General features: G+C 51.8%; 1 protein-coding gene across 1 annotated transcript in view; it reads left to right on the top strand.

The window, feature by feature from the left end:
* Positions 1–1667: 1667 nt before the first annotated feature.
* TBX4 (T-box transcription factor 4) overlaps positions 1668–13881 on the top strand; it is a 29875-nt gene continuing 17661 nt past the window's right edge. The window contains exons 1-2 of the mRNA XM_027744927.2: positions 1668–1823; positions 2671–2765. Coding sequence (XP_027600728.2) covers positions 1668–1823; positions 2671–2765 — 251 coding nt within the window. The remainder of the gene's footprint in view (positions 1824–2670; positions 2766–13881) is intronic.

Raw genomic sequence — 13881 nt, 5'->3', positions numbered from 1 at the left:
GGGCCGGGCGGAGCGGGCCAGAGCCGGTCTGTGGGGACGTGATTGACAGCGGCAACGTCAGCAACAGGAGGGGAAGGGAAAAGGGAGGGGGGGGAGACAAAGAGGGAGGGAGTCGAAAGGCCCCAAACTGGATCTTTATGGAACATTTTCCGCCGAGATCAAGGGAAAGTGAATCCGCGCAGCGGGGGATGCCCCGCACGCCGCTGCCATCGGGGGCCGCGGAGCCGCGCCCGGCCTGAGCGCCCCGCGGATGCTCTTCATGCCGCAGCCGCCCCCAGGCCAAGCCCGGAGCCCCCCGCTGTGCCTTCTGCCCCTCGGCCGGCCGTGTGAGTTCCTGGGGTGCGGGGGGAAGGACGGGAGGGAGAGGGGAGTCCAAGGGTGCGGGACTCCCCGCAGCCCGCCGAGCCCCGGCCTGTATCGGGACACCGCCGCCAGCCTGTCCCGCTGCTCCCCGCCGGCCAACCTGCTCCATCCCGGGAGCACCGGGGTCCCTGGCCGGGGCAGGAGCCGGGCCCTCGGGGCTCGCCGCGGACACCTCCCACCTGTGCTCGCCGGTCACCGGCTCCTCGGTGCGATGGGTGCCGGGAACATCCGCGGCTTGGCCGGGCCGGGGCCGCCCCGTCCTGACCTCCGGAGCCGGGCGGGGGTATCGGCGGAGCGCTCGGGGCACTCCCTGCTCCAGGGACTGCGGCCGGACACCGGGGTACGTGTGTCCACCCGCACACAGGCGGGCCGGCTGTCCGGCTCCTCGCAGGGAGTTCTCCCTGGAATTCTGCTGGAACTGGGAATCCCAGCCCTGCTCTCACCGGAGAGGTCCTAGTCCTGTTCCCCCTGGAGCTCTGCTGGAGCTGGAGTTGGGGGTCCCAGCCCCGCTCTCCCCCTGCACGACCACTGCCCCGAACAGCGGCTCGGCCTCGGCGGGCGGTGCAGGGACCGAGGCTGGGGCCGGGGGACAGGAGGGGTCCCTCGGGGGCCGCAGGTCCTTGGGAAGCGCCAGTTTCGGTCCCCGGGGCCGAGACCCCGCAGCCTCCTCAGGACTACTCCCCCTCCGCGCCACCGATGCCCGTCCGTCTGTGTCTGTCCGTCCGTCCGTCAAGCGGGACGGGTAGCGGGTCCCTCTGCGCTGTAAAAGTCGGGGTTGATGCGCGGCAGTCCCGGCGGAGCTGTCAGGCCTTATCTTTATTGGCTTTTCCCAGTCTCCGTCCAAGTTTAAGAGGGGCCCTTTTATCTCGGAGCCCAGCACTCCGCCTGTTTACACCGCCCGGCTCCGCCGCAGCGCTTCGGCCGCCGAGCCCCCGCAGCCCCGAGGGGACGGGGCAGAGGGACCGGCCGGGCTGGGCTGCCCTCCCCGACGGGTACCAGAGGGGACAGGAGAAAGGGTCGGGGCTGGGGGGCTGCGGCCACATCAGAGATGAGCTGCCTGGGCCTCAAGCGGGAGCGCAGCCACGCGTGGGCGGCTCCCCCGCGGGGCCCTGCTCTCCCGGGCACAGCGGCTTCCCCCGGGGCCGGGGGTGCCACGTCCCAGTGTCGGGCAGTGCCACCGCAGCCCCGAGGAAGGACCACGGGCCGGGAGGGCCACACCTCGCAGGTGTCTGGGCGGGGGGCAGGGGCTGGACGCGGCCGCCGGTGCCGCGAGGTAACGGTGCCCTTCTCTCTCCCCCAAGGAAATGCTCCAGGAGAAAAGCCTGTCTGAAACCGAGGAAGGGTTTCCAACAGCCCCCGCGCCCGGCCATGCGGACTCCTCCGCCGGCTCCCCCGTCCTCGGCGTAGCCGGGGGGAGCACCACGCCGCTCAGCAGCCCGCAGCTCCCCGACCCCGAGCAGGTACGCACCGTCCTGCCCGGCCCGTCGGCTGCGCCCCTCACCCTCGCCGCCAGCCTGGCCGGATCCCGGCCTGCCACCGTGCATCTCCCTCGGCGACGACACGGGGAGGGATTGCGAGGAAAGCGCGATTTTGTTCACTTTTTCTTTACTTTTATTTTTTTCCCCCCCTATTACTTTTTATTTTCCCGGTCCAAAGCAGGCCGCCCCGTGCCCGCAGGTCTGGAAGGGCAAGTCCGAGAGCCGCGGCCGTCGGGGCCCGCCGGGTGGAGGAGCCGCTGCCGCTCCTCCCGAGCGGGATCCAGCCCGTCGGGGGGATTCTTTCGGGGTTTTTTCCATCCCTAAATGAAACGCCGGGTCTGCCCCCGGCCTCTCGGCGCGGTGCGGCTTCTCTGCCTTCGCCCCCTCCGTGATGTCCCCGCATCCCGCGGACAGGAACGAGCCCCTGCGCAAACTGCGGCCCTGGGGGCTTATCCGTTGTCCAGCTCCTGGCCCCCTTTTTTGGGAGCCTTAGGGCAAGTCTGCCCCAACGGGGCATGGAAATTCCTAGGGAAAAAAAAAGATAAAAGGGAGACAAAAAATTCCATTTGGCCGCAGTGTCCCGCCTGGATGTGAAAGTCTACAATTAAACCGGCCTCAGTTTGTTTCTCTTATTTTTGGCAAAGGGCAGAAAAATTTTTGGGACTCCATCCTCCTCCTGCACAGGCTGGTGGCTTTGCCTCGAGCCTCGGCTGCAGCGCGGCCCTGGGTGTGCAGTTCCCATCCCTGGCCCTTCCACGGCCCTTCTTAGCCCTTCTCTCAGGTTTTCTCTGTCATTTCTCACTGTTCTCATTGTCTTTATTTTTTACAGACAATAGAAAATATCAAAGTCTATCTCCATGAGAAGGAGCTATGGAAGAAATTTCATGAAGCTGGCACCGAAATGATAATAACCAAAGCAGGCAGGTTAGTGAAAATTCCCTGTGAACATGTATTGCTTCTGATGCCTATGAAATAGCCCTGTGTGCTGAGACTGGGTTTTGCAGAGCTGCTGCAATGAGGGGAATTTTAAAAATTCATTATTTTGATTGCAGATTTCAGCAAGATCATTTTTTTTCTCAGTGTAAACTGTGCATGTGTTTGAGTGTGGCAAATGGGACTGGTGGATGTAAGAAAAGAGCTGTGGAGTCATTTGGCAGATTTAGTCCCGAATTCTCTTTGGTCATTTTAAATTTTTTAATTATTTGTAATCAGGATATTAGCGTGATTGTGGATTTATATTTTTTTTTATTAGTAGTAGTATTTCTTCCCCCCCCCCCCAAAGCAAACCCCCTTCCCCTTTTCTTTGCCGTGCACCAAGACCTCTGATGGGATACTTTGCACCAAATTTTTAGCAACGCGAAGGCTTAGGCTGTTCTTTTAACCACAAAACTGAAAGAGAAACCAGTACCACTTTTAGGTTTAAAAAAAATTTCTGTCTTTCCTTGGAAAAAAACTATAGTTTTTACCAAACCAGAGCCCCCTCAGTGTGCACATCCAGGCCCGGGAGGGAGCTGAGAGTCTCACAAAGGCTTCGCTTCCCCAGAGAACCCACCCCTGCATCTGTTCAGGGTCCTGTCCCACCCGAGCTGCTCTGGTGGGAGGTGGCAGAATTAAAGTCAGTAAATTTAAGCGTGAGAATTAAACCTCAGACCTTCACCATCCTGGGAACCAGACGGTTCCCAAGAAAATTATCCAGGTCCCTCTGTGGGCACCGAAGCATTTGCCCTTGGTTTCTGCGGGAGCGGGCTCGCGTCGCTGCTGCCGGGAAAGGAACATTTAGGTGTTAAAATGTCCTTCTGACACATTTTAGCCGTGTGGTTGTGCCGTGCCCTGCGACCGCGGGTTTTATGCCGTGCTGGGGAGATTTGCAGCCGGGCACCCAACTAGTGCGGGGAGAGCAGAGGGAGGAAAATCCCGCAAATAATATCTCTGCAGGTTTTGTTCCTCTGTGGTCCCCGATCCTTCGTGCAGGGGGCTCGTGGAGTTGTGTATGTGTGTGTATATTTTTTCTGCCCTGTTTGCTGCTCACGCTGTGAGACCCGGAACCCAACCCTCGGCTTTGGATTTTTGGGATCGATGAGCGCTTTCCTTCTCCTTTCCTTCATCCCGGCAACGCTGCTCTGTGCAGCAGCTGGTCAGTGCAGGGAAGTTTTATTTTAATAAGCAAGATATTCCCATTAGTCCCCCTGGAGAGGGGGTGTATGTCCCGGGTATCTTCAATTTATTTGCTAGTTGGCTGTTTATGAAGCGATCGCGCAGGTAACTCTGTCCTTATCACTCTATATTTTGGTGCATAAAATCTTAGGGCTTGTTCTGTAGCATCTGCTGATGGGAAGAGCCGGCTCCATTTGGATAGGTCTGCTCCCTAAGTCAGCTAAGACGAGGGGATCAAGACCTCAAATATTTCCCCCTTAATTTATAGTATCTGAGTGTGTCTGTGCGGGACGTGTAATACCTTTACCAAATTCTGGACCCTAAGCATCCCAAACGTGCGTGTTATCTCTCCGTGAGTCTTAACGTGGATTGTTTAAGCAGCTCCATATGTATAGGGCTCAGTCCCACATTCCTTGTCCGGCGGAGCTGGCAGTGCACACGTATTCACCTTTCGTGAGGGTGGAATGGGGGGTAGAACCCCAAGACGCACGAAACTTAGGGTTTTTTAAGTTATCCGAGCCAAATTCTCCATGTGTGAAAATCGGCGCAGTGCCATCGAGCTAACAGAATTTTAATTTTTTTTAGTATAAATAGTTTAAAAAACAAAACCAAAACCAGTGAAAGAAGTGGCTGAAATGCTGATGAATAAGACGAAACAAAAGAACGGCTTCATTTCTTTTCTTTGGGTTCAGCTGCGAATGGTGGCAAAATAGAGAGCAATCGTTTTTATCAGGGTTTTTAGCAGGTTTTTAGCAGCGAGGCACAGACAGCCCAGCCCACGCAGCGGTGCCAGGACCCGGCTCTGTCCCACCCGGCCCCGGGCTGGGCTTTCCAGCAAAAATACACGAAATAATTAGCACGAGGACGGCCGAAAAATCGAACAACACAAATCCCGTGGTGACTCGAGTCTCTCGGTTCCTAGCGGTGCCAGGCTGGCCACGCGTGTCCGTGCTGAGGGCAGGGCATGAAAATTATTACTTCATGCAGATTTTATTTCACCCGAGCTATTTAAATAGAGAGTCGCAATAATAAACCGCCTCCTGACCCAATTAAAAAAACGATGGTTAATGGAGATTTGTGTGCACTTGCATGTACCGTTGGGGGGGGGGGGTGGAAAGAGGGAAAGCGGCTAATTGCAGGCACTAATTAGGACTCTAATCCCCCTCCCAGCAGGCACAGAGATGCCCCTGAATGCCGTTAGTTGAAATCACTTAAATGTCGGGTCTGTCTGACCTCAAGGGGCACAAACGAAAAGAAATGGAAGCCTGATTTTTTAAATTTCAAACAACAACAACAAAAAAAGAGTGACTTTAATGACAAGTTCACTCAATGGAGAGGAAATGTACAGCTCAGCGGAAGCGTTAATTCCATGGCAATGGTGTAAAATAGCTTTTTTGTATAAACAAGGCAAATATTGATAACTTAGTGGGGGGGGGGAAGGGGAGTCATTTGTTTCATTCTTTGTAGAGCTCCACAGAACGAGCCAACTATAAATTATCGAGAATTTAGGGCTGAGAATTACTTTGGGGGATTATTACTCCCTCTTAGGACTGATCTGTAAGAGATATTAGGAGAACACAGCAAGCTCAGCATTGAAATAGAAATCATGTTGTTGCCAAGAAAGTTGATTTATAAAGTGGAAACATCTTTAAAATGCACTCGCTATCTTTTTAATGTCCGACCGCTTCGTTGTGGGAGGGGAAAAAAAAGAGATTATTTTATATTAAAAGGCTCATCAAGAGATAAAAAGTCTGTGTTAGCAAAGTTCCCTGAACTCTGCAGGAAAGCGCTCGGGTCCTCGGAGCGCCCGTGGCAGCGCCCGCGGGATGGGACCGGCTCCATCACTCAGAGCCTTCCTCTCCTCCCTCCTCTTTGAGGTTTGCTCTAATTGCGGATTTCTCCTCCAGAGGATTGTCTGTTGATGGTTTTAAAAGGCTGGATATATGTGGTGCGGAGACCGTCCCGTCCCCGGCGCTGCCTGGAGCGGTGGGGACACACGGGCTGCGGGGACCGGGGGGACACGGGGGGGACAGGCGGCCACGCGTGGCTCCTTCGGGCGCTGCCCTTCGCCAGGGGCGTTTGGCAGGGCAGGTTTTGGGGGAGGCAGCGTGGTTATGGATGAAACCCCATTTTGGGGGGGCTGAGAGTCCCCTGCTCTCCTCCAAGCAGCCCCTCTCTGCGGAGCCCCGGCGGGGCGGCCGCTCCCGCTCCATCATCCCAATCATCCCGGTTCCCATCCCTGCTCCCAGCATGGCTGGGTCGCTTTCCAGAGACGGGAACGAGCCCAGCACCCAATTCGAGCTGTGCGTGCCTGTTTTGTAAATAACTGTTCATGCACCTTCCCGTGTGTGCATGTATGTGTATATATATATATATGTATATATATATATATATAAACAAAAAAAACTCCAAAACAACTAACCAACCAACCAAAAATCCCCCCCCCCCCCCCCCAAAAAAAAAACCAAACACAAACCAAAAAGTTCCCTAAAACCACCACAAAAATTTGCCAGCGGATGAGGTCCTGTTAAATCAAATTAATCAAATCGATCTAGGCTGTAGTAAAGGGGACAGAGTTTCTCGGAGGATGGAGGTGCAGGGCACACACCTTTCCTGGGGGATTTTAGGAATTCCTCAGTGATGAAGTTGTGCAAGGGGTGGGTAAAGCAGAAAGCAAATGAGGGACTTCATTATAAATCTTGCTTTCCGATTTCATCTTCTCCCTTTTATGTGCTGTTATTTAACTGAGCAATTGTAATTTTTTTGTAGCTCGTGGCAAACTCTGCCTTGTCTCATCTTTCTTTGTGAAGTCTCATCTTCCAGACTTTATTCCTGCTGGAAGTTAATCTTTACTCACACAGTCTTCCTGGCTCAGGGTTTCTTCTTTCTGCTAGATTACTTATTTAGCTGTTCCCTGTTTTTTTTCCCATGGTGCCAGTCTTTGCAGCATTGCAATTTCTATCCAGGTGTTGCCAAGGACAAACAATTTGATAAAATTTATGGTTACTCAGTAAAAAATGCCAGTTCACAGGATGTCTGGTCACATTTTTGTGAACAGTTACTGAAGAGAAAATAATGTGTCATTCCCCCTTGGTAGCAGAACCATCCCTGAGATGAAACAGGAGGCTCAAGATACTGAACTTTAGTTTTGGCTGGAGTGCAGGATGTGCACAGGTACAAAGACAGCTCCAGTCTCTGTGGTAGCGGGTTTTAAGAAGCATATGCAGGAAAATACTGCACAGGAAAAAAAAATAGGATCAGTAAAGCAGCTTGCATGTGTGGAAAAGACTCAACCCCCCTTTAGATGTTCAAGTTTCGTTTTAAAAGTGGCTTATTTCAGTTTTAAAAAAATCTGTTCCTAATCAACTTTACTAAACCAAAATAAAACTAGTTTTTAGGACATCAAGGTCTGAAGAAGTATAAATGCTTTGGCCAAGCTGGTGCAGCTTTTCCTGTGTGAATAATCCTTTAAATTTTCCATGGCTCTGTAGGGCATATGGATGCCCAGTTCTCATTACAATTAGAGGGAAATATTTGTCCAGAATCTTTTGAGGCAGTTACAAGAATTCCTGCTAAAGGTTTTTGATCCGAGAGCAAACCTTAATATCTGAGATCAGCGATGGAATGTGAACCGTCAATTTAAAACGTAGAAATAAAATAGATATCTGAGGAATGTTTGATCGGCTTGCTCCTAAATTTGGGGTCCTGGAATTACCCTGGTTGGGCGAACTCCTGCTGTTAGAGAAAGAGCAGGAGCAAACCCCCAATGGGTCTTGGCTGTGCTGCTGAAGTTGTCGACAGCTTTGGCAGGGGAGGCAGAGCCTGTGCACGCAGAGGAGGGCAGGGATGGGAGCTCAGTTTCTAACACACTTCTCTCTTCAAACAGCAATCCTGGCTTTTAGTTTGTTAAAGACACGGGATGCTCACGGTTAAGGGTGTTTCTAAAGTTTTCCCTACTTGTCCTTACGCTGGAGCGGCAGCTCCAGGGGGCAGGGGAGGGTTTGGTCAAGCCCAAACCAGCTCTGGGGAAGGGCCTGACCATGGCTGGGGCTCTGCCCCTGGATCAAAGGGGCTGTGGATCATCTCCTACTCTGCACTGATGGCACCAAGGCTACTCTGTGGAGCCCACCCTGCAGGAGGGGCTGGGCTGGTCAGGGAGCAAACCTGCCCTGAAATGCTGTCCTTGGCCACAGGTTCTCTCTGAGGTTCCTTTGTGCCTCTCCCATCCTTGGGCTTGTTGGGACCTTCTCTGCTCAGCTTCAGCTGCAGCAAAGCAAAAGCACTGGAGGAACACCCCATGGCCAGGAGCCTGCTCGTGTTCCAAGTCACCATGGGGCAAAGAGAGGAAATGTTTCTAGACCGTGAAAGCAGCCATCCAGCTAACCAAGGTCTCAAGTATGTGAGAAACAATGTTTTATTTAAAAATTAGCTGCGCTAGCCAGAAGAAAAAAAAATACAGCCCCACTATTCCAAAATATAAAAATCCCTTAACTGTCTGACCTTCTCATCACTAGGTCATGGTCCTGCCACCAGATAAATCTCTCCTATCTGCCCATAGACTGAGAGTTCAATGTTGCTTGTGTTAGTGACAGTGAATTTGGGGCTGAAAAATGAACTACTGATGAGAACTCCTGTTGAACCTGTATTGTTTGTTATTCTGAGGCAAGGATCTGGCATGGGCTAATCCAGCACTTCAAAGTTAACTGCTCTTACTTTGTATACAGAGCGTCATAACGGAGTGGCGTGGGTGATAAGAGAAATAAGGGACTGAGGGTTAGGATACACTGGGAAAATGGGACCCTGTTGAAAAACTCTTTGATCTCCCTAAAGTATTTTCTGAAAGCAAGAATCTATCAAAAAGGAAATGCCATTTAAAAAGGCTAAAAGAAACAGCTGACATCCCCAAATTTGTTTTAATCTGCCCTGGAGAATATTATTTTAAAAGATGCGTTAAGTCGGTGGAAGAAATACTTGTCAAAAGAAGGGAAATTGGGAAAAGAACTGAAGAAAGGTCATTGGAATGGAGACATGGTTCTCGAAGCCTCTGCACACCGTTCCTTTCCCTCCTAGCAATGAAGATGAGGAGAAGCATCCTCGAGCAGCCATGGCCAGTTCCCAAGAAGAATTTGGGGCCACATTGGTCATTACCGGGGATCATTGTCTGCCTTGGTGCTTTGAAACCATCCCTGGGGCATCTCAGCGTGCCCAGCAGGTTCTGAGGAGGGCTTGTTAGCCAAGATATTGAGTGATCCGTGGTTTTTCTGATCCTTTCACAACCTGATGTGCCACAGGCATCACCTTTCCAGACAACACCATTCGGGACCTTCTAGAAATTCAGTTGTTGCTTTACTTGACTTCCCCAAAAGCAGGGGTTGTAAAATCACTGGCTGTCCTTGGAAATCTTTGTCTTACTGCCTTTAAAAACAGAATTTCAGCTGCTGAGCTGCTGGAGGGCAGGGGGGTGTTTTTACCTCCCTGGAAAGGGCAGAAGGAAGCACTCAGGGGTATCTGGAGCACCACCCACCCCTCAGGGACACGCCGTGAGCTCCACTCTGCACATTCCCAGGGGCTTTGGGGAGCACCCACAGCCCTTGGTGAGGACATGGCTCGGGTTGCTCCATCAGGACCAAGGTATCTTGTTTCCATGCAGTTTTCTCTATGGAAACACCAGTTGAATTCCCCAAGTCTTCCCTGCTTCCCATGTGCTGGTCAGAGCCATCCCTTCCCAGCTAATGCATCAGCAGGGGCATCAGGAATGATGTTGGCATCTCAGTGAAGAGGGTCAGGTTAAATCCTTGTGAGCAGGAGCGCGGTGAGGGCTTTGCATGATCCAGTGTCCCTGGCACACACAGGTCCCCGTGTGCAGCGTGGCATGTGCTCAGACGAGTGTTTTGAGCTCTTTGATCAGCTCTGATGCTCTTGGCTTTTTTTGGCTTGCAGCCCCCTGCCCAAAAAATGACTTCATTGGACCTGGGAGCCTTGCTCCCATCTCTCCAGGACTGACTAGACCTGCTCATATGGGGATAAAAAAAGTGAGATGTCCACAAAGTGGCCAAGCCTGGAGAGTCTGAAAGGCTGGGAACTGCTGCCCCAAAGGAAAGCAAAGCTTTCCTCTTATCTCTCACTTCCAAATCCAACCAACCAATTACACATCAATTAAACTTTGTTTGAACATAATAGAAGCTTTGGCTCCGTGTCAGCAACTGCTCCACGGTTAAGGGGATTGGATAGTAATAGTATAAATAAATAAACAAGAGATGCTTATTCTAACAGTTCATTTTAAAACAATTTGTGAATATCATGTAGAGATAAAATGTGCCTAGCATAAACTTAGCTAAGCACTGACTGCTTCATTATCAGAACAAATAATTCACTGGCACATCATCTTTGAAGCTTGGGAGGGCTATGGAATTGTGCTGCTTGTTTATTTTCCTGGCTTTTACTGGTTTTGCTACATCTCATCTGCAGGGCAGGGTTTAGCTGGGGCTCTGGCAGTGTGGTGCCAAGCTCTGGTGATGTCTGCTCAGCCCCTCTGCCCTCCCCAGGGCATCACCCTGTGTCTGGGTGCCAGGCTGTGGTGTTCTAATGCCATCCAGAGTGTCCTGCTCACACAGCAGGCACCGTAGCCTTTCCCCCACGGTCGTTATCTTTGAGGGCAACTTTCTCTTGTGAACGTAAAAACTGATTTAAGGTTTCCCCTGTGCAGGGCAGTAAGAGCTGCTGCCACCACACAGCAGGGATTTGCCCCTGCCAGTGCTGGGAGTGGGGCAAAAATGTGCCTGTCAGAGCCACTAAACCCAGCAGGGAGCTTTGAGGGGTGCTTGAGACCATCAGGATGGGGCTGAGGGGCCTGGATGGTCCCTTCTGCTCTGGCTTGAGCTGGGGGGAGGGAGGTCGGTTTCAATGTGCTCGAAATTGGAGTCCTGCTCACTGGGTGTTTTGTAGAAGAGGCTGTCAGGGCTGGTGCTTGTGCTGTGTCCCCTGTGCATCGCTGGCTGTCACCTGGGTGCTCCAAGGGCTCGTGGCTGGTCCCTGGGTGGGCAGGGAAGCTGTGGGACTGGTGGCGGCTCTGTGGCTCCCCGAGCGGCCCCGCTGGCTGCCCTGTCCTCCTTCTGAGGTGTGCTGGTGTGTTAGACACACACCTGGTGGGGCAGACACACCCCTGGCGTGGCTTTCAAAAAGAACAAGCATGAATTGTAAGAAATTTGTCCAGTGCCGACCTTCCCCACCCCAGAGATGGGGCTGTCATTTGTATGTTCAGGGCATTTGCTGCAGCCCCTGGGGCACTGTGTCTGGTCAGGCTTAGCTCTGAACCAAAGATGGTGAGGACAGGAACTGCTGCTCTTAACCTCCTGATTTCTGGGGGCTCAAACTTCACCTGACAGTTGGTTTATCCTGTGCTGCACATTCCCAGCACTGAATCCCGCTGAGCTGCCCCGTGTGCCCAGGCAGGGCTGCAGCCACCCTTGGGGCAGGAGGTGTCCCTGAGGACCAGATGCCACCTGCTCAGACATCCTCCCTGGGAAGCCCCAGATGCCCAGTCTTTGTCCCCAATTTCTGCCCAGCACAGCAAAGCTCTGACTCGGTTGGGAGCCGTGCGTGGCAGCGGGAAGGCGGGCGGGTAAAATATATGGACCTGCCCGGCTCTTGCCTCAGACCTCCCACCAAAGCCAGGCTGAGCTTTCCCAGGGCTTGGCAAAGACGTTGGCAGGTTTTATTGCAGCGCTGGGCCATCCTTGTGCCGCTGCTGCTCCCCAGGCAATGGGTGATGAAGCAACCTATTGTCCGGGGGCCGCCGGGGCAGAGCATCCTCCGCGGAGCCGCCCATCCGCCCCCGGCCCCGCCTGCGCGGAGCTGCCAGAGGGAGCTCGGCCTGTGCTCCTGAGCCGCTGCCGAGCGCAGCGCCCGTGGCTCTGAGTAGCTCCATTGACCTGTAGTAAATTTGGGGGAAGCAGGCAGCTTTTTGGCCCCCTCCCAGGGAGCTGTGTGGAGCCACTGTAGGCACGGCCTCGCTGCCGGGCAGGGCCGGTGCCTCCGCCGTGGTTTTCTGCTCCCTTCTCTCAAACGGGATGTTTCAAAATATCGTTTCATGATATTAGGTGCTCTCTCTCTTGCCTTTTTTTTTTTTTTTTTTTTTTTTTTTAATTCAATCTCTGTGACTGCGTTTTCTTGGCCCCAGCTCCCAGGTTTGCCGTGGCCTTCCCACCAGGAACGCACAACCCATGTTTGTATCGTATTGCAAAGCCATATTTACTGAACGAGCCTCTGCCAAGGGGTTGAGAAATATGTTTTCATTAAGAAAATTAAACTGACAAGTCCCTGGACAGCACATTAGTCGCATATTTTTTCTTTAAGGCCAAAATGCAGCAGCTAATAATAATGATGAAATGTCCATGCACAGCCAAATTACTAAAATCTACCCTGTGTTTTCCTGGAAAAGAATGCGGAGAGTTGGCAAACTTGGTTGGAGCTGGGTCTGTGGAAGGCAGAGTACAATGCTACCACTGCGAGATAGAGAGTGGTTTGCAAGTTAAGCAACACCTTCAATCAGATGTGAGTCCCCATTTGTTATCCTTAAAGAATTTCAGCTGTATATATTATAGTAGTACTTTGGCTCTTTGTATTTATTTTAGAGGGCTATACTAAAGAACATTATAAACTCAGGCATGTCCATGCTATATGAACTCCATATGCTGAAGCTTAATTTTAAATGCCATTAAAAAAGCACTTAACATTTACAATATATCAGTTCGGCTACTTTAGCAGCTTGGATGTTCTACAGTAAACGAAATGATTGAGGAAAAAAGAAATTCAGAAGCTAAATGTTATAAAAATCCGCGACGCTGGACATTCGCCTGGTACAATGAACTGTCAAACTGTGTCCATCTCATTTCTGGTTTTTAATGAATTTCTCCTTTTTTTTTTTTTTTCTTCTTGTTTTCTGTTTCATTTTTAAATACCATTTTAAAGCCTAATTTAAAAAAAAAAAAAAAAAAGAAAAAGAAAAAAATCTTGGCTTTCAGATCGGATTCCTTATACAATTTTTTTTCAATGTGTGAATTGGGCTGTGTATTCACAAATTGAAATGTCCTACTGTATTTACCCAGGTGCTTACCTGTAGGAGGACAAGGTTAAGAGGAGTGTGGAGTTTATGAATGAAAATCAAAGAGGGACATTGGTAAACCACCCCTTTTTAGTCCCGGCTAATTACATGGTAAACATCTGGAATTTATGCAGGGTGGTTAAAAGAGTCAATTGAAACGGTTTTGAACAGGGCCCATTTTGTTGCCTCCTCCCAAAAGCAACGACAAAATGGTGCTGCAGCCCCTGGAGCTGCCCAGCTCAGCTGGGGAGGGGGCAACACACGGGGAAAGGAGGGATGAAGGCAGGGACAAAGTGGCCTCGATGTCTGATGGAGAAACGGCATCGGGATTTGGGCCTTTCCTGATTTGTGTCATTAGAGTGACTCCGGGATGTGGCAATTCCCGGCCTCCATCCCCCGGTGCCGGGCTGGTGGCTGCAAGGCTGTGGTGAGCCAGCTTGCTCTACTGACTTGGGTGTTTTTGCTGGATGAGGAGGAGGCTGGGAAGATGGAGCCAAGAAAATATAGTAACCCTGAGGATGTGAAGTGCCTAATCCTGCAAATCCTGGCTGGTGATGTGTTCTCGAGGGACTGGGAAGCCCATGGCAATGCCAGGACCCATTAGGGCCGTCTCCTTTGGATCGCAACACCGGACGGCGATGGAATGTGCTTCTTCCACGGCTTTATTAGAAACCTTCCTGAATATTGCAAAGCTTGCTTAGGTGTGCAGGATACACACACAAACATCCTCTGGTGAGGCACTGGTTTGTGTGACGTTCTGGTTTGGTGTTGGCTGCGTTGTGG

The sequence above is a fragment of the Pipra filicauda genome, unplaced genomic scaffold (assembly GCF_003945595.2).
Source record: "Pipra filicauda isolate LSUMZ 115617 unplaced genomic scaffold, ASM394559v2 scaffold211_size2331000_pilon, whole genome shotgun sequence".
Lineage (NCBI taxonomy): Eukaryota > Metazoa > Chordata > Aves > Passeriformes > Pipridae > Pipra > Pipra filicauda.
Note: the sequence above shows the minus strand (reverse complement) of the source record. Positions and strands in the feature narration are given on the sequence as shown.